The 18996-nt window shown below is 57.2% G+C and overlaps 1 protein-coding gene across 1 annotated transcript in view; it reads left to right on the top strand.

Moving 5' to 3' along the window:
• Window positions 1-18655, top strand: part of IGF2R (insulin like growth factor 2 receptor) — a 95845-nt gene extending 77190 nt beyond the window's left edge. Inside the window, exons 37-48 of the mRNA XM_044242810.1 lie at window positions 2226-2387; window positions 3540-3747; window positions 4099-4245; window positions 5147-5381; window positions 6108-6244; window positions 8632-8746; window positions 9869-10015; window positions 10554-10741; window positions 12568-12754; window positions 14904-15056; window positions 16078-16147; window positions 16826-18655. Of these exons, the coding sequence (XP_044098745.1) occupies window positions 2226-2387; window positions 3540-3747; window positions 4099-4245; window positions 5147-5381; window positions 6108-6244; window positions 8632-8746; window positions 9869-10015; window positions 10554-10741; window positions 12568-12754; window positions 14904-15056; window positions 16078-16147; window positions 16826-17242 (2166 nt within the window). The 3' untranslated portion in view covers window positions 17243-18655. The remainder of the gene's footprint in view (window positions 1-2225; window positions 2388-3539; window positions 3748-4098; window positions 4246-5146; window positions 5382-6107; window positions 6245-8631; window positions 8747-9868; window positions 10016-10553; window positions 10742-12567; window positions 12755-14903; window positions 15057-16077; window positions 16148-16825) is intronic.
• The last annotated feature ends 341 nt before the right edge of the window (window positions 18656-18996 follow it).

Below are 18996 nucleotides of genomic sequence, written 5' to 3'. Positions count from 1 at the left end.
GAGAGTCAGCATGCACACAAGTTGGGGAGGCACAAGTGGGGACAGGGAGGAGCAGGCACGCCGCTGAGCGGGGAGCCCATGAGGGATTTGATCCCTGGACCCTGAGATCATGACTGAATGATTGAGTCATTGAAACAATGGCAGACACTTAACCGACCCAGTCACCTGGGTGCCCCAGAACCATTAGTTTAACAATGAGTGAGCCCACACTGAATTAATGGAGCAGACTGCACAGCGAGGCTCGCTGGGATTTGAAAACGTGAAACACTTGAGCATCGGAGTGGTGCTCAAGGTCTGCCAGCATACAGAAGTGCCGCTTTCTTTCTCCTTTTTAAAAACGATAGCATTAGTGAAATATTCCTACTGGGAACTCAGACTTTTGGCAGCTCTCGTTGTTCAGCATACGACCCAAGATTTAGAATTTAGCCAACAAAAGAAGGCCTCTCGGGAATCAAAATAGCTCTAACAAAATTGTGTGTGTTCCTTCTAAGGAGGTTATCAACTTCTGTTTTACATGCATTTAAAAATAACACAGTTTCCATCACGAGTACCATTCTGTTACACAGAGTTTCTGCATAGGTTTTCTCTTGCTTTCTCTCTGTGAACAGGAGATAAATGGTTGGTTGTGGTCCCCATGTCACAGGGACTCAGCCTCTGGGTGTCACCGCTCACTCACACGGCCCCGCAGTGGCCCCCGGGACCCCACTGTCTCTGGTGGTGAGCTCTTCGCCCTGGGCAGCCCAGCTTCCCAGCGCGGAGTTGGTGCTTCTGGAATTCAGAACACGCTGAAACTTAGTCCCCTGATGCGAGTGCATGGAGGCTGCTTAGGGTGTACGTTCCACCTGATTAGAATATTCCTGCCTTCTGCTGCAGAAACGTGAAGTGCATGATGAAAGGACTGTGTGTGTGTGAGGGTGTGTTAGAGAGAGAGAGGAGGGACAGGGATATGGAGCTCGAATTGCTTCTTGAAATCCTGGAGACGATGAGCTGTAAGGCTCATCGGGCCCTAGAAGCTCTGGTGACAGATTTTGGTTCTGGAACGTGTCCTGTGAATTCCCTAAGCGGACTTTCTGGTTTCTTGGCCTGTAGCGGGTTTGTCAGGCAAAGGGAGCTCTGGCTGTGACCGGGGTGCGAAGTGGGGGGAGGATGCAGACCATCGCTGCCTGGGGCCTCCCCATCTGCTGCCTCACCCCACAGCAGGGCCCTCGGACGTGTCCCTGTTCACAGACTGTCCGCTGGTCGTCCGCATAATCCCGAGTTACCGGGGTGCAGAGCTGTGATCAGTGAACCCCTTTTATCTCTGTCCGTGTGTCTGCATGTGTTCCAGGCAGCTGTGGCACACACACCATAAGCCACGGGCTTCCTCTGTAGAAAGGCTGCCCCGCTCTGCAGGATTTCGTTCTTCAGACAGGATTCTTCTGAGGATCCCGTCCCAAGGGGCGCTGGCTGGCTCGCCCTCCCACATGGAGGATGCCTAACGACTTAGCTCGAATCCTGCTAACCGCGCGTGGTTGGTGGTGTCGGGGGCGGGCGCCGGTTCTCAGAATGAGCAGTGTTCACGGGCTGTCAGATACGAGGCATCTTACACGAAATTTGTGCTCAAGTTTGGAAAGACCTTGAAGAGATTCGTTCCCCTTTCAGTTTTATTTTGAGCGGGAGTATTTTTCCACTGAAGTTTATAGAAAAACCGATTCTCAACAGCAGCTAAAAATGAAATTCCTGACCAGCCGCCCTGTCGGTTTTTGTGGCTATGGCCGGGTGAGGGAGGGCACAAACACAGTGACGCAGACGCCATGGCCTGGGTGCAGTCTGGCCGTGTGCTGCCCGCCATGAAGGTCCTTGGTTTGTAGCAGTGGGGGAGGCGCTGCCGGCGAGCAGGGCAGAGCGTTCGCCCCCCACTCTGTGGTGGCCGGGTCTCGCTGTCACATCCTGCTGGGTCAGGACGGTTAAGGAGCCGGCAGTGTGGAGGACACAGAGACACTTTCTCTAAGTCGAGGGCCCCTGGAGGTCGTGGGGGGGCTCCAGCTGTGCGGGCAGGATACCTGACTGTGCCGGGAGGGCCAACCTGGTTCCTTGCAGTGGGTGGTGACCACGGGCCCTCTTGGAGGGGGGCCGCTGCGGGTCATCAGAGCACCTGGCTGTCTCCCAGCCGCAGCCACAGCCCTGGAGGAAGGGGTCTGTGTGAGGACGCTGGCCTTGACTCACGTGGGTTTTCTTTCAAACAGGGCACTCCCATGCTGCTGAGGACCAGTGACTGTGACTTTGTGTTTGGGTGGGAGACCCCGCTGGTCTGTCCCGACGAAGTGAAGGTGGACGGCTGCTCCCTGACGGACGAGCAGCTCCGTTACAGCTTTAACCTGTCCAGCCTCTCCAAAAGCACGTTCAAGGTAACCCTGCTCAGCTAGAGCTCACTGGTCTCGGGACACGGCGGCCCGATTCTTTGTGTTGTAGTGGGTGGGCGCCTGTGACCACTGAAGCACGGTGCATGGAGGGGCAGTGGGCTTCGGCCCGCCCTGGACACCCAGGAGCAGCTTGTGATCAGCTTGCGATCTAGAATCTACAGATCCTAGACCGTGCAGCAGACAAGGCCCAGCTAGTGCTGGAGTCATGTCCCACGGCTCAGAGGTTCACTTCGTAGGGCTTTGTAAGGGTTAAATGACTCAGTGGAGGTCAGGAGGCTCCTTGGGGGCGTGCATGTGACCATGTACCCCATGGGGGCAGGGCCAGGTCTGGTACACCCAGCAGAGGCTGTGGGTCACACCCCTGTCTCCTGCCAACTCCTGTCTGCTGGAAGACGCAGACGCAGCTCTTTGCTGAGCTCAGAGGGAATGGTGGGTGGAGGGAGCTCGGCCGTCCCCTCACCTGAGATGCCGCTGGCGGGGCTTATCTATCTGGCTTGTGTGGTATCGGTGAGGCCATGGGCATCTTGAGTTCCTGGTGTTGGAGGCTCCTTCGCCTTGGGGCCTGTGATCGAGATGTTACTGGGTTATGCACCTTGGACCATGCCCACCAGACGCCGGCACCTCCCGGGGCACGGTAGCTCGTGAGCAGTGAGCCCCGATGCTCTTGCCCTGGCTCCTGTGATGGGGAGCTCGCACAGGTGTGCAGGTGTGAGCAGAGGGCGGGGCCAGCGTGGAAGGCTCGCCGCGTGCTCACCTGTGCTGTGTGTGCTCTCTGGTCATCAGCTCGGTCCTCAGCACCCCGTGTTAACAGGTGGGGAGCCCGGGCTGAGGCCTGGCTGTCAAGCCCAGCCGGCAGTGTGTGCTGCGGCTCCTAGGGGCTGGGAGGGCGAAGAAGGCTGGGCTTGTGGGCGGACGGAGGTGCAGATCCTTCCAGTGGCCGGAGGGAAATGCCCTGATGGTGCATAAGGCAGTGCCCTCTGGAGGAAGGTCAGGATTGGAGAGCAGGAAGGGCCCACCGAGACACCCGTGCGCGGCCCCGAGGCGGCCCCTGCTTTCTGGCAGGGACATACCTTCCTGCAGTGACGGCTCTTCTCCATGGCGAGACCCACTGACAACTGCGCTTTGTTGTCTGTCCAGGTGACTCGAGACTCACGCACCTACAGCATCGGGGTGTGCACCGCGGCGGCAGGCCTGGATGAAGGAGGCTGTAAGGACGGAGGTGTCTGCCTGCTTTCTGGAAGCAAGGGGGCATCTTTTGGACGGCTGGCATCCATGAGGCTGGACTACAGGCACCAGGATGAAGCTGTCATCTTAAGTTATGCCAATGGAGACAATTGTCCTCCAGGTAAATCTTGGGAACAAGATGCGTTTTATGTTCCCGGTGAGTGTGGTGTTAGACCCGGCCACAGGAGGAAACGGAGGCACGGAGCTGTGGGTGCCGTGAATGCGGACGCCGGGCTTGGACCCCGCAGCGTTCCGTCCACGCAGCCCTGAGTGTGTGTTCGGGCCTCGACACGTCCTGGCTTGGGAGCTGCTAGTCACGTTGTGACACGGGCCGGCACCTGGATGTTGGCTTAGGCTGGTGGCTTCCCGATGGGATCCTTTTGAGCCTTCCTAGGTGACGTGCCCAGCAGGGCAAGCACGGCCGGGGTTGTGCTGGTAATCAGGGTTACATAGGCGTTCTTCTTTCTTCCAGAAACTGAGGAAGGCGACCCCTGTGTGTTCCCCTTCATATTCAATGGAAAGAGCTACGAGGAGTGTGTTCTGGAGGGCAGGGCGAGGCTTTGGTGCTCCACCACCGCTAACTACGACAGAGACCACGAGTGGGGCTTCTGCAGACACTGTACGTAGCGGGGCGCGCGTCTGGGCTCGGGCTGCCGCTTGGCCGGTGTCCTCCGCACGCTGGCTCCGCGCTCGGACCTCCGTGGATGTCTGGGTTAACTCTGCCGCGTGTCGTTTTTCCATGTCAGGCTGGTTTTCCATAGAGAAAGGACATCTCGGATGGCTCGATGGGATGTGTTATGTGACTGTGTTCGTAGACTGAACTAGGGCAGGGCTGAGAGGCCGAGGCCAGGGGGCCACCAGGGCCCGTCCTGTAACTCAGGCGTGTATGTCCTCATGGCGCCGCCGAGTCCCGGTCATGGGGCTGCGGGGCGGCACGGGCGTCGCAGGACGGGCGGTAGGCTCGTGGGCCGACTCCCTGCCGTGTGCTGGGCCCGGGCCAGGGTTCTGGGCTGCGCCGGGCTGCGTGCCGTTCGGAGACACGTGGAGACCAGGGCTGTGAGCCAGTCCTGCTCGCGTGTGGCACACATGGACGTGAGTGCTCAAGGAACATGAGGAGGAAATACACAAAAGACTGTTTAATTCCTGTGAACAATCAGGGAGCAAGAGGAGTTAAAGAAATTCTAAGTGTTAAACGTCCGGGGGCTATTGTAGTTCTGCTTTGAGGCTGATGGTGGCCATGCTCCTGGGCTGTTGGACGCTCGGCGTTTTAGTAACTACAGGGCCTTACTGTGGCTCTGTTTCCTGTCCTCGTTCACGTGTGACCAGATGGTGAATACCCGTCCACGAGGGACTGAGCCATTGCCGTGGGGCCATTCAGAAACCCAGGAGGAGACAGACACAGGGCCCTGCGGGGCCTTGGTCTGTTTCGGGTCGGGGTGGGGATGAGACAGCCGAGCTCGGGTGGGGGAGCGGGCGGGGGACCGGGCTACGACCTGACCCTTCCCTGCGCTGCTCCCCAGCAAACAGCCACCGGATGTCCGCGATCATCTTCAGGTGTGACGAGGACGCGGATATCGGCAGGCCGCAGGTCTTCAGTGAAGTTCGTGGCTGTGAGGTGACATTTGAGTGGAAAACAAAAGTCGTCTGTCCTCCAAAGAAGATGGAGTGCAAATTCATCCAGAAGCACAAAACCTACGACCTGCGGCTGCTGTCCTCGCTCACCGGCTCTTGGTTCTTTGTCCACGAAGGAGTCTCGTGAGTACCCGCCACCACGGCCTGACTGTGGCGGGCTCTTGGTGGCCCGCTTCTGTGTCCCTGCAGAGCTGGGCTGCCACGTAAACCCGGTGCCCGCGGTGGCTTGAGCGCCCCGGTCCAGTGCCGGCCGGGCCTGGTGCCCGAGCTGGGTGTGAAGGCGGGGGTGGCCGGAGAGGGACCATTGGAACCGGAAGCTGGCGGTCTGTGTGTGACAGAGTCCGTCCTGAGGAGCGTCGAGCTCGTGAGGGGCTCCTGTCTGTTGCTGGGTGTTGGGGGGGACGTTGACTTTTTCAGCTCTTGGGCACGGACCACATAGGCCGTGCGGGTCTGAGGCTCGTGGGGCCGTGGCGGCCTCTCCGTGACTCCGCCAGGGGCCCTCGGATCGGGAGGCTTCAGAGTGGGGCGGGGCCGTGGGCTTGGAGGACTTCGGTCCTAAGGTCAGCAGCTCGCTCGCACTGGAGCGCTGCGGGTCCCAGCTCAAGCCCTTCTAAACCACACGGCCTCCGGGTTCACCCCACCCGCCTGGGTGACACGCTGCCTTCTCCACTAACCAACTACGCCGGGAACTTCCTTGGAAGTCTGTTTCGGTGCTGCGTGCGGAGGGGGCGTGGAATGCTTGGTTATCAGAACAGTTCCTGTTCGGGAAAGTGATGGCCAGAGCTGCACCCCCGTGCGCAGGGCGGACTGACCTTGCAGCCCCTCCCCCATCTCCGTGTTCTTCCACAGGTACTACATAAACCTCTGTCAGAAAATCTATAAAGGGCCTCTCGACTGCTCTGACAGAGCCAGCATTTGCAAAAAGAGTGCATCTGGTGTTGTCCAGGTCTTGGGGCTCGTTCACACCCAGAAGCTGGACGTCTTAGGTAAGTCCCTGGGTGCTTTGCGGTGCATGACTATAGGTGTTGCTTCGGAGTTGGGAAGCTGAGAGCATCCTCCTATGGCCAGGAGGGTCAGCACTGGCTTCAGTTTAAACCGCCACATACCATTCCCAACGACTGTTTCTCAAGCATTTTGTTAATTCCTGAACATTAGAGTAAGTACACTTTGTATTGCTAGAGATGGCAGGTCCTAGCAGGTGTGTGCAGAGGGGTCACCTGTCCGGGGAACTACCCCGAGAGGGTCACAGTGGCTGAGGTTCCTCCGGCTCCTGGCTCTAGCTCGGGCTCGAGCGCTGGACTCTGCATAACCCGCTCCGGCATTGAGTCGGAAAGGCTGAACCGTTACGCAAGAACTTGGTAAACATAACTCAGAGGTACATTTTTGTAGCGTCTTAACAATTTAGAAAATACTGAAGCTCTTTTTAACAGTGTTAGTAAAAACTCATTTTGCCGTTGGTTGTTGAGTGAAAGATTCTTTCGTTATTTAATTGAGAGAGAGTGAGTGAGCACACACGTGAGAGTGAGTGTGGCGGGGATGGGGAGAGGGAGAAGGAGAGAGAACATCTCTAGCAGGCTTCATGCCCAGTGCAGCGCCCAACACAGGGCTTGATCTCACGCCCCTGAGAGCATGACCTGAACTGAAACTGAGAGTCAGACAACCGGACCGAGTCACCGAGGCACCCCTGTCTCTCATTATTTAAAAGGCAGATCTTTCTTAGGAACATCTGGGTTGTGTTCGGGGACCAATAAAGAAAAACGCTCTTACCTTGTTGGAGTGGAAGGGGGTCCCGCACTGTGGAGACTGGGTCGGCTCGAACCGCGGAGGGGACCGGGAATTCTGACGCAGGCGCCGTCCCCGTGGCGGAGCAGCTCGTCGGTCCCGTTGCCCGGAGCGGCCCTCCCAGCGCGCCGCTCACTGCTGTTGCCCACACGGCTCACGACGAGGGTCGAGCGCGGCCCCCCGTTGCTCTCGTGGTTGTGTATGGACACTGGATCAGCCCTTCCCCGACTTCCCATAGCCAGCTGGAAAAGGTTTGCAGAGTGAAGGCCTCAAGGGAGGTTTGGCCTGCAGGGATCGCCTCGTCCCCATCATACCAGGGGCCTTACTCCGTGGCTCTCACAGGACGGCTGTGCAAGGACAGAGCCCAGGGGCCCGATGCCTGGGAGGGGCTGGCTGCAGCCATGTGGGTTGGAGAGAGGGACTCTTTGTTCCAGGAAGTCACCCTTATCTGCAGCTCTGCTCTCTGCCTAGCAGTCCTCACAGCACTGTGGGGGTGGGCTCGGGGTTAGAGTCCATGCCCCAGGTTGGGCAATGAGCTGGGGAAGGTCGAGCTGATGGCTGGGGAGTGTAGGGTGTCCGCGGTAAGAGCTGCGTTGCTCTGGTTCCTGTGCTCCAGCAGTTTAAGGATTTCTCTTTAAAGCAGTAGAACTTTCAAAATGTTGCACAGGAGACTGGTATTTAATTCATCCAGTGCAGCTTTGAATTTGGGCAAGGCTAAGGGCCTGGGCCTTTGGCTGAGCAGTGCCCTGTGTCTTGGCCTGTGTCCCAGGCAGAATAGGTAGGAAGCCGGTACCAAGGCCTGTGTTTCCCCTACCACCCGTGTCTCAGAGGTGTGAGAGTTGGGGGCTGCGGGGTATGCGCTGCTTCCCAGGCCCCCGCCCTGTGCCCCTGAGCCAGGCTGGCCTCACACACCCCCAGACGGCTCCTGGTAGCCCCCCACAGTAGCTGGAAGCAGCAGCACCATTGACCTGGCAGCCACGCAGGGTCTTGTGCCTTGTGGACCCCGCACGTCAGGTGTCCGCGGTCTCTCGTCTGTGGTGTTTTCAGAAGTGGGAGAGTTGGACGCGGAGCCGGGATGCCCGAGAAAACCAGAGCTGTTCTGTTTCTGGATTTTCTCTTTGTAGTTGGGAGATCTAGCCCCTGGCCTGTGACTCTCAGGGTTCCCCGGGGTGGGGGTGTGTTGGAAAAGCATCTGCAACGACCCTAGAATCCTACAGAACTGGAGCAGCTGTGACAGCTGCCGCCGAGCGAGGCTCTTCTCTGTGCCCACCATGCTGGGCACATGGCAGACACTTAGGGCCGTGTCCCTCTCAGGCAGGCGAGGAGACATGCTCAACAGCCCAGAGTCGGGCTGCGAGTGCACGGGAGAGGATGGGGTGTGAACCCAGGTCTTCCCAGCCCTGCCAGGTGTGGTGCAGACCCAGAGCGGTCACCCAGCTGGGCCGTGCTCCGAACCCAAGAGTGCAGACTTAGAAGTTGTGAGAGAGCCAGACATTTGTGCTGTCTTGGCCTTTAACATAGATGCTGATTTCTGACACCGAAGCTTTTTATAACCAGAAATAACGTCACTTCTATTCTTTGTATGTTTCAGATGAGAAAGTCATTGTAACTTACTCGAAAGGTTATCAGTGTGGGGAGAATAAGACGGCATCTGCCGTCATAGAGCTGACCTGTGCGAAGACCGTGGGCAGACCCTCGTTCATGAGGTGAGAGGGTCCGGCCTGCAGGGGGAGCTGAGGAGAGAGTGGCCTGAGAGCTCACCCCATCTCTGCCCTGGTTTTCACTTGCGGGCGTGCGGGCATGTGGGGGTGCAGTCGTGTGCGCAGGGAGAGGGTGTTTGTGCAGCCACTGAGACTTGGGGCCTGGCGAGGGGGCTGGGGCTGTTAATTGTCCTGTGGGGTATGGGGCTGCTCTGCACAGAGAGGGGTTTCCTGGAAAAGGGGTGGGGACACAGGGTCACTTGACCAAAGCGACTTGTAAAGTGATGTTTCGCTGGCCTCTGCCTTCAGTATCGTTGTAGAACCAAAGGAGCAGCAGTTGGTGCTGCCCAGGCCAGCTGTTCAAGCGGCCTGAGACCCCCACGCAGGTGGGGCTGGTACCTGGGGTGCTCTTGGATCACCCTAGAATTTTCCAGGCAACTGTGCATCCAGTGCTAGGAACAGTTTGGCCAACAGAGGGAGCATACGAGCTGCTGTTTCCCAAGGATTCTTTGAGAAGCTGGGCTGGGATTTCGGGGGAGACCTGGGAATTGTCCTCGTATTTCAATCAATGTAGGAGTCAGAAAAGCTTGTAAAATAAAGTTCAAAACTTTGAGAGCAAGTTTTTCCAACTTTCATATGTTGCAGTTTCTTTTCCTTTCTTTCTTTTTTTTAAAAAAAATATTTATTTATCTGAGAGAGAATGGGATGGGGGTAGGGAGAAGCAGGCTCCCCCTGAGCAGAGAGCCTGACAGGGGGCTTGATCCCAGGACCCCAACTGAGCGAAGGCTGATGCTTAACCAACTGAGCCACCCAGGCACGATGCCATGCTGTTTCTTAATAAAACAAAACGAAACTGTTAAACAGTTGCCTACTTTTTCACATTGCCGATGTGCTGGGTCATCATCTTCCCGATTACGCTCTCGAGAAAAGTCGGTAATAGCCATTCCAGCCCAGAGCTGCCGGTGCCTACTATGGGGACGGGGGAGGGGTGGGGGGCTTCCGTGGGGACCCGGGGCTCAGGACTGCTTGGAGCCCTGGAAGCCAGTCTTGCAGGCGCGAGCAGCTGCGTGTGGCCGCGGCTGCCCGAAGTGTGGCTGGGCGTGACCGCCGTCCTCGCTCGCTCCCCAGGTTCGACATCGACAGCTGCACTTACTACTTCAGCTGGGACTCTCGGGCCGCCTGCGCCGTGAAGCCCCAGGAGGTGCAGATGGTGAACGGCACCATCACCAACCCTGTAAACGGCAAGAGCTTCAGCCTTGGAGATATTTATTTTAAGTAAGTGGAACATTTTCCTTTTGCGCACTGGAGTGTATTCAGAATTAAACCAGCAATTTAGATCTTTCCCCCATGGCGGGGGGAGCTGCAGGGTAAATAGGCAGTGTGTGTTGGTTACTGTTTCTAGGTAGCTGTCGTATTTTGCTTCGGCCAAGGAAAAGCATTACTCAACTATTAAGTTTTAACACCAAAGATGGTGAACTCTAGCAAGAATAAAAATAAAGTCGCTCCTCCTTCTCCTTCCCTCCTGATAATCCCAGGGGTTGGCCCCTGACCTCAGGGACAGGCCACAGCTGCTGGCCGTGCCCGGGCGGGCTGAGGTGGGCACAGTGCGGGCTGCTGCTCAGAGCCCAGGCTGGAAGGCAGGAAGAAGATGGGGTGGAAGTTGGTGCCCTCGGCTGTCTTCACAGGCTCCTAGGCCAGCTGACCTAGGGAAGGGCCGTGGCCTCCGGCCCTACACTTGGGCCCGGCTGTTTGGGTCTATCAGAAGTGGGTTTCTGGAGGGACCGGAGTCACTGCCACCCTTTTTTCTCTTCAGGCTATTCAGTGCCTCTGGGGACATGAGAACAAATGGGGACAAGTACCTGTATGAAATCCAGCTTTCCTCCATCACAAGCTCCAGAAATCCCGCGTGCTCGGGCGCCAACATATGCCAGGTTAAACCGAACGACCAGCACTTCAGCAGGAAAGTTGGAACTTCTGACAAAACCAAATACTACATTCAAGGTAATTGCTTTCCATCAATGTTCCATGTTCAGCTTCTTCAGAGGGACTTTAAGAATTTCATGAAGACACTCCTTTCCATTGAAATCCCCAGTTTGAAAGCAGCAGCCTGGTCTGAGTCTGTGTCCTGCTACGCAGTCGTCAGAACGATTCAAAAGTACATGTGAGATGAGCATTTCGCTCTAGGAAAAAGTCACCCCAGTTCACAGATAAGCGCCTGAAAACCAAAAACTTAGTCTCAAGCCAAGGTTGTGAGTGGGGTGAAGGCGGAAGATAAAGTGTGTGTGTCCAAGAATTGCCTTCAGTTTGGCTTTGCCGTGTTGCTTCTTTACCGGGCAACTTCACATGTTACTACGGAAGAGTGGGACGTGTTACGTCTGTCAAAGGGTGAAGAGAAAGGGGAGACACTCTTTACAAAGTTAAGTGTGTTTAAAACCCAGCTGGCTCTGTTGTAAAAAAAAGCTCCGAAGAGATTCCCCCAGAGGAGAAGCAGCTGCTCCCCGAGTGGTAGGAGCCCAGACATCCGTGTGTCCACGCACAGACGCTGAGTGCCACTGTCCCTGCACGTGGCCTTGCCCTGCAGGCCCAGCAGACGGACCCGCTAGGTCAGACTGATGCGCCGTCTGGATTTCGCCTCATGGAGTAAACTCCCGTGGTTCTCTGTTCCTTTCCAGTAATTCTGAGTTTGATTAACTCGGGTCATGTCTGCACGGCCATTTATTTATTCGTCGTTCCTAAAACCCCCTTCAGACCTTTGCACTTCCCGTGTTTACCAACGCTGGAAAGTCCGTTTAGTTTTCAGACCACCTTTCGCGTTTCATGAAGAAATGTAGTTTCAGTCTCTTCCCGGGTCTCCTCTCGTTCCAGAGGGCCAGAGTAGGAACCCGGAGCCCCATCTTGCTGTGATTCGGAGCTGCCATCGGCCGCCCGTCAGCGTGGGGACGTGCGCCCACGTGCCGGCCGGGGGGGGGCGGTCCGTTCAGGTCATGCCGCAGCCGGTTATGAGCGCGAACTCGTGGGGCCTGCCCGAGCCCGGCCTGCCGAGCCTGGCGCTCCGGGCTCCTTGCCAGTCACAGACGTGGCTGCCTCACACACTCAGCGCCCTGGCCCCATAGCAGTGGCGGACTCTGCACGTCGAGCCACCAGCAGACTTCGGAGAGGGCAGCGTCCGCCCGTGGCTCGCTCCCTTCTGACACCAGCTGTGGGTTTTGGGGCGCTTCCGTCACTGCCCTGAGGTTTGATCATCTGCAGGACTCAGGACTCATTTGACCTGTTACGGTCACGGTTAAGGATGGAAACTGGCCACAGGAGGAGGCATCTAGGGTAGCGTCCGGAAGGGAGCCGGATGCTTCCATCGTCCTCCCGCTGTGGCGAGAGGATGGGTTCTGTTCCCGGCACTGGGGTGTGGCAGTGTGCGTGGACTCTCCCCAACCAGGGATGCTCACCGGTCCCCCAGTGTCCCAGGCTCCGTGTGGAGGCTTGTTTGGTGGGTTGGCTGGCTGGTTGTCCCCTGGGTCCATTTCCATCTCCAGAAGTGCTGATCCCTCGTGGCCAGCCCCTGTTCTGAATCCCGCTGTTAGCTGAGGACAGAGCCTGACCTCTTCTGGAGCAAGGTTCAAGTCTTTCCTGCTCCCTGACGAGAGGCAGGGGCTCCGTATCGCGTGTCAGGAAGCCTGTGAGAAAGCGCACATGTGGGACTCTTGAAGAAGGACCTTTATCTCGGATTTTAAGTCCATACACACTTTTTACAGACCGTGGAAAGGTGAAGTCGGGCCTTTATTGAAATATTGGTGATAACGTTGCCTGTGTTTTGTCTTCCTTTTTGACAGATGGTGATCTAGATGTGGTGTTTGCCTCGTCCTCTAAGTGTGGGAAGGATAAGACGAAGTCTGTGTCTTCCACCATCTTCTTCCACTGTGACCCTTTGGTGAAGGATGGGATCCCCGAGTTCAGCCACGAGACCGCCGACTGCCAGTACCTCTTCTCCTGGTACACCTCTGCTGTGTGTCCTCTCGGGTGAGTACGCTGTCCTGGCATGGCGGGAGCCTCCTTGGTCACTTTGCCCGTGGGACATGCACGTCCTCGCTGTACCCCAGCTGGCTCACTCAGAATGCAGCTCGAGCATCTGTTGGTGTGAGTTCTCCGCCCCAGCGCTATCCTGTGGGAATATTCTGGCATGTCTGAGAACCAGAGAGGCAGACCCACGTAGCCAGGACCCCGCTTCAGTGGCTCCCCAGGTCTTGTCCTTCCTGGTCCCCCCACACCCCCAGAGCCACCGTCTGCCCCTCCCAGTGCGCCGGCATCCGCCTACAAGCACACACGAGGCCGCAGCCCCCTCGTTCTTTCCGGCCTGCCCCGGCCAACAGTTCTCCTCACTGGCTCGCGGGAGGCGGCCGCTGTGGCTCCTCTGTGTTCCCGGCACGTTTTTCCGTCTGCTCTAGTGCAGATTGTCATGGGGTAAATGTTCCTTTAGCTTGAACAAAGTATTGTCTATGTTTGAAGGAATGAGAACTTGTTCCACAGATTTTGAAAATCGGCCGAATGCCGAGTTTTCGTGGGAGTGTGCGTTTGGGTGCTGAGGACTCCCAGTGGGGGAGGGGCGGTCGGGGCTTCTCTGCGGCCTCGGGGAACCCCCCTCTTCTCGGCCCCATGGCCTTTGTTCCTCCGCCCGGTCCACGGCCACGTTGAGAGGCCCGCATGTAGACCTGCTGTTACATGGTGCTTTCCTCTTGGATTTGTTTTCTCCCTGTTGCGTCTGTGTCGGCTTCTCCCAGGAGCTGCGCTCTCTGTGCTGAGACTAAGATCAGGCAGGAAGGCTCTTGCCTAGTAGCTGTCTGCTCTGTGTCCGGGAGGAGGTTTTCTCTGCAGCCGGAGCTAGGGACAGTCGGGTGGGGGGGTCCCGGATCCCCTCTCTCCGACCTCCAGTCAGCTTTTGCTTTTGAAGAGTCCGCTTTGTCCCGCGTTTTCCAGGAACGTGGATGCAAGGCCAGTGTTAGCAAATTTCTAGATGTCGGTGTCGTGTAAACAACACGGGACAGTTAAGACCCAGTAACGAGAAATTAACTGAAAAATAGAGACACACTGGACACTAAAGCACACTTCCGAGTAATTCCTGGCTCCCAGGAGCGCCCAGAAGTGGAAACGAGGGCACACTTGGAAGCGAGGGAGGCCGAGCACCTCTCCCGCCAGAGCACCGCTGCGGCCGTGGGGCTCTCCCCGCCCAAGCAGATGGTGAAGGGAACACGGGGCTCCTCCTCCTCATGGATGGGCATCAGCTGACTTGGCTCCGGCTGAATCCTGATCGGCTTGGTTATCCGTACATAGTCGGGCTGTCGGCTGCCCTCTGACCCAGCTCGAACGAGTGGTTTTCTGAGTCTGAGGCATCTGTAGCCACCAGTTCACTGCACGCGTGGCCTGTCGCGGTGCCCTCATTCCTCCTGAGCAGCCCAGAGGGTCCTGTCACATTCCTCTCTGCCTTCTTGGCAGGGGCGGGGGGGTAGATGGGGGCCAGAATTGCCACCAGGGGTTCTGTCGCCGCCACGAGTGCCCGCGGGACCCGGAGTGTCGAGTCCGTCCACAGACGCCTGGTTCTCTGAACAGAAAGGGAAGTCCGTCCTGGTGCTTCTGGTTTTCTGTTAGTGAATTTTTACGACTTTCCTTGGTTAAGGTCCTGGACCTATCTTAGCTGGTGGAGTAGCAGGCGTGTTCGTCCCTAGCCCTGTCTCCCGGGACGAGCAGCCTGGGTAGATGGTGCCGCGCCCCGCGCTGTCCTGGGGGGGACCCTCCACCCCCGCGGTGCAGACACTGCATCCCCAGACGAGATGCAGGGAGGGAGAGGCCTTCGGACGGGAGGCGGCCACTGTTTGTCCCCAGAGAGGAGGGTCGCGGGTCCTGGGAGACCGCTGGGGCCCCTCGTCCCTCTCGTCCCCCTCACAGGTGCCTCTGTGCCCTGACAGTTGTCCGTTGGGATGAGTCAGGACTGCGGCCGCGGTCCTCTGTTGCCACCGCGCCGAGTGCCAGGCAGCGCCGTCCACCCGTGTGCTGGACTCCCGTCCAACGTCCCTGTCCCGGGACTCTGTCACTGCCGCTGTCTGTGTCCTGGCTTGGGGACTGCGAGGGTTGCCGCTGGGGTGGCGCGCCCCCAAGTGACGCGGCTTCCTTTCAGGGTGGGCCTCGATGGTGACGGTACCGGCGAGGACGTGCCGGAGCACAAGGGGCTGTCGGAGCGAAGCCAGGCCGTCGGGGCGGTCCTCAGCCTGCTGCTGGTGGCGCTCACGGGCTGCCTGCTGACGCTGCTGCTTTACAAGAAGGAAAGGAGGTGAGGAGAGGGAGGCGGTGCAGGGTGAGGGGCCGTCCTGGGATCTGGGCCTGTGTGTGTGTGTGTGTGTGTGTGTGTGGACACCGTGGATGCTGTCGTGTGTATGTGTGTGGACACCGTGGATGCCGTCTCTGAAGTTTTATTTCGTAAATGGCTCCATTCCTGTGACAAGGCGTTCGGTGTGACCGGCGCCGTGAAGCCCGACTCCACGGAGCCGGTCCCAGGCGTCTGCATCGGGCTCTGGTGCTCCCGTCACGGAGCAGGTGCTCGGGGCGCTCAGCCGGGCCGCCGGTTTCTAGGACGTTGGTCTCTGGTTGTGTCCAGAGATAGACGGAAGATGTCCACCTTTGACGCGCGCACTGTGTCCTGCCCCGCTGAGCCCGCCACCGTCTTCCTCCTCCTCCTCCCCTTGCCAGAGTGAGCATTTGTGAGATGCGCGCCATGTGCGATGCCATCCTCTTGCCTCACCTTCCCCGGGTAACAGGGCTCATCCCACGTGTGGCTGTCCACCCGGGAGATGGCCGTGGCGTGCACGGGTGAAGCCCAGAGCCCAGGAGCCCTGTGGCGTGACCATCCCCTGCGAGGGAGGGCTGGCGTCCGGAGTCCTGCGTGCAGCCGTCCCGCCCCGGAGAGGCTGGCAGGGGAGCACAGAGTCAGGGCAGAGGGCTGGATATGAGCTGGTCTTGGGTTCGTCGTTTGGCACACAGAATCTCAGTGCGGCCCGGGGTGGCCTTTTCAGTCAACACGGATCAGTGGAAAAGCACAAATATTAGGTAACTTGCCCTTGCTAGACCACTAGGAGGTAGAGCAGGGTTCAGATCTACTTCTGTCCGATTCCAGAGTATTCTTTTCACCGAACTGGGTTATGGCCCCACTGCTGTGGGCTAAGTGGGCCAGTGCCGTGGAGGGCTGTGTCGCCGGGCTGCCGGCTTCTCTGTAGGGCGCGCGAGGGGCCGGGGCCGGGGCAGTGGGGCTCTGGCCTTGCTGCTTCCGCCCTGCAGCGACTGTGCTTGCCCTGCAGGGAGCTGGTGGTGAGCAGGCTGACCGGCTGCTGCCGGAGGAGCGCCAACGTGTCCTACAAGTACTCGAAGGTAACGTCCCGCCTTCCCCCCCGTGTGCAGCCGGCCGCCGGTGCTGACCTCAGTCCGTGACAAGGAAAATGCCTTCATCGTCGGTTGTCCTACGAGAGGGAAAACATCATCTATTGTTTTTTACCCAAACCCCCTATTTGTTTTTTTTTCCTTCATTTTTTTCTCATTGTGGTTACAGCTTCAGTTGCTTCTGCTTTGTTGGTTATTTTAAAAAAATAAAAAAACAGTGAAAATTTCTGTGCCATCTGCCATTTGGATGGATGCTTTCAGATGACTCCCCAGACGGGCGTTATTTGGCTGAAGGCTCGTGGCTCATGATACACCTGCCAGTCCGCTTCCTACAAGGCTGATCTCAGACACAGTCGTGTCCCTCCTGTGGCTTCTCTTGGGGCTCGGCCCCGCCCGCCCATTCCCCCCCACCCCCGCCGACACCTGCCTTGCGTAGAGGCCGCTTTCCTGCCCTTGGCGACACTGTCTGCCTCGGTGGGGTCTCAGCAGGAGCCGACAGTCACCAGCCCTCCCTTCCTCTCCTCGTGGGGAGCCTGGGAATGTGGGGACTGCAGTGGGCAGAGGAGGGGGTCCCCGACTCCGGGGTAGGTTGTGGAAGGGAGGGCCACAGAGGAACCGAACGCAGCGGGGCCTCAGCTGGGCTCCAGGGTCCTGCTTTGTCTCTGGCAGGTGAACAAGGAGGAGGAGGCGGATGAGAATGAAACGGAGTGGTTGATGGAAGAGATCCAGGTGCCGACCCCGAGGCCCGGGAAGGAAGGACAGGAAAACGGCCACATTACCACGAAGTCTGTGAAGGCCGAAGCCCTTACCTCCCTGCATGGGGACGAGCAGGACAGTGAGGATGAGGTTCTGACCATCCCAGAGGTGAAGGTGCACTCGGGCAGAGGGACTGGGGCCGCGGGTGTGCCGCAGGGGAGAGTCCCGCAGAGGAGTGGGCTTCGGGAGAGCGCAGAGGGTGCTGGGGTGCCGGCGAGAGGGGACCGGGCCCGCAGAGGGAAGCCCAGGCCCGCGCCGCCCAAGACCGTGAATTCCGGCAGCCTGGCGTCCTTCCATGACGACAGTGACGAGGACCTCTTACACATCTAGTCTCCTGGGGCCTCCGGGAGGCGTGGGTCCGACGTCGCCAGGCACCTCCAACCAAATAAGACTTCAGCTCGATGATGCTTCTATCATTTTTGCCTTTAACAAAAACTGTTTCAAAAGGGAAGAGTTTTTGTGATGGGGGAGAGAGTGAGGAGGTCAGGTTTACAGTCCTTGGAACAAGGCTCTGCTCCTGTCACTGGGGGCAGAGCCGGGGCCCTGGGTTTTGTCCCCAGCCCTCACGTAAAAGCGTGGCAACCGGGCACGTCATACTATGTGCCCGGGCCACACGCGTCTTGGAACCGAGGGCTGTGTATTTGAGAAAAACCCTTGCTGCTTTAGGCCCTGTAGGGTTTTGACCATTATATTTTAGCATTTAATTCTCTCCTCCTATTTATTGACTTTGACAATTACTCAGGTTTGCGAAAAAGAAAAAAAAAAAAGAAAAAAAAAAAAAAGAAAAAAAAAACCAAAAGAAAAAAAACCAACCCAACAGCCTTTTTCCTGCCGGCTGGGTACCGTCGTGGTTCATCCGCTGCCCGGAGGAGGAGCTGTCGGTGTGCTAGGAAGGTTCTGTAGGAGATTTTGAGCTGGTCAATAATGTAGCCTCTAAGTTAGAACGCTCCATCCTGTCCTTCCTTTTTGCTTCCTGATTCTGAGGGGAACGCGCACGTGCGGGCACACACGCGCGCGGGGCTCCCCGAGTGCCTAGGCTTGGGAGGGTTCGCCTGTTCTCTGCCTTTCGTCAGTAACGGCTGCAGCTTTTTGCATGACATCCTCGATCCTAGGTGCACAGGGCACATGTATCAGTATTTCTTTCGCCGGCTGGCGAATTCAAACAACCCACCCAAAGATTGATTATTTGTGTGTGTGTGTGAGGATGGAGTTGTCAGAGAAAATAACTTTTTTCCAGATTTGGGATATAGGTCTCACCTCTTCAGGTTCTCATGATACCACCTTTACTGTGCTTATTTTTTTAAGAAAAAAAAAAAAGTGTTTATCAACCATTCGACCTATAAGAAGCCTTAATTTGCACAGTGCGTGACTTCATGGAAATTGCATGAAAGCTGATGGGCTAGCATCTCGCCCTAGCATTGCACTTGGGATTCCTGCTCTGGGGGTGCTGGGTCGGCCTCTCAGTGCTGCAGGACGGGAGGGCAGGAGCGCTGTCCTTCCTGGCTGTTGGCACCTTTCTTGAAGTGTTTAATGAATGACTTTTCTCGAATTATAGAATTGTATATAGACTCTGGTATTCATGTACTGAAAAGCAAGCTACCCTTGGTTTGTACTCGGTTTGGCTGGCTAATTTGATTTCAACATGAGTGTATTTTTTAAAATTGATTTCTTTCCTCATTTTTTTTCAATCAAATTTACTGTAATATAAAGTATTCAACAATTTCAATAAAAGATAAATTATTAGTCGGGTGTTACTGCTTTGTCCCCCTCGATGGCGAAATGTTGCCGAGCCCGCTGCCACGTCTGCCCTTGTGTTCCGTGAAGTTCCCGAAGAGGTCTGGGTTTGGGTTTCGGTGGCGTGATGCTCCGCTGTCTTAGGACCTCGACCATCACCGTCCTGGGCTCTCAAGACCTCACCGTCCTCGCCAGCTGTTGGTACAGGTAGTTTTAGGAAAATGGGCCCGGACAGCAGATGTTTACAGAGAAATGGTTTTTTTTGGTAAGAGCACAGCCCTCATGCTTCATTTCCTGGAGCCAACTTTCTGACGCCCTTTTGTTGGAGACTGTCCAAGAGCAGCGGAGAG

This window comes from Neovison vison, chromosome 1 (genome assembly GCF_020171115.1).
Source record: "Neovison vison isolate M4711 chromosome 1, ASM_NN_V1, whole genome shotgun sequence".
In the NCBI taxonomy this organism is placed as follows: Eukaryota; Metazoa; Chordata; class Mammalia; order Carnivora; family Mustelidae; genus Neogale; species Neogale vison.
This window is presented reverse-complemented; position numbering and strand designations above follow the sequence as displayed.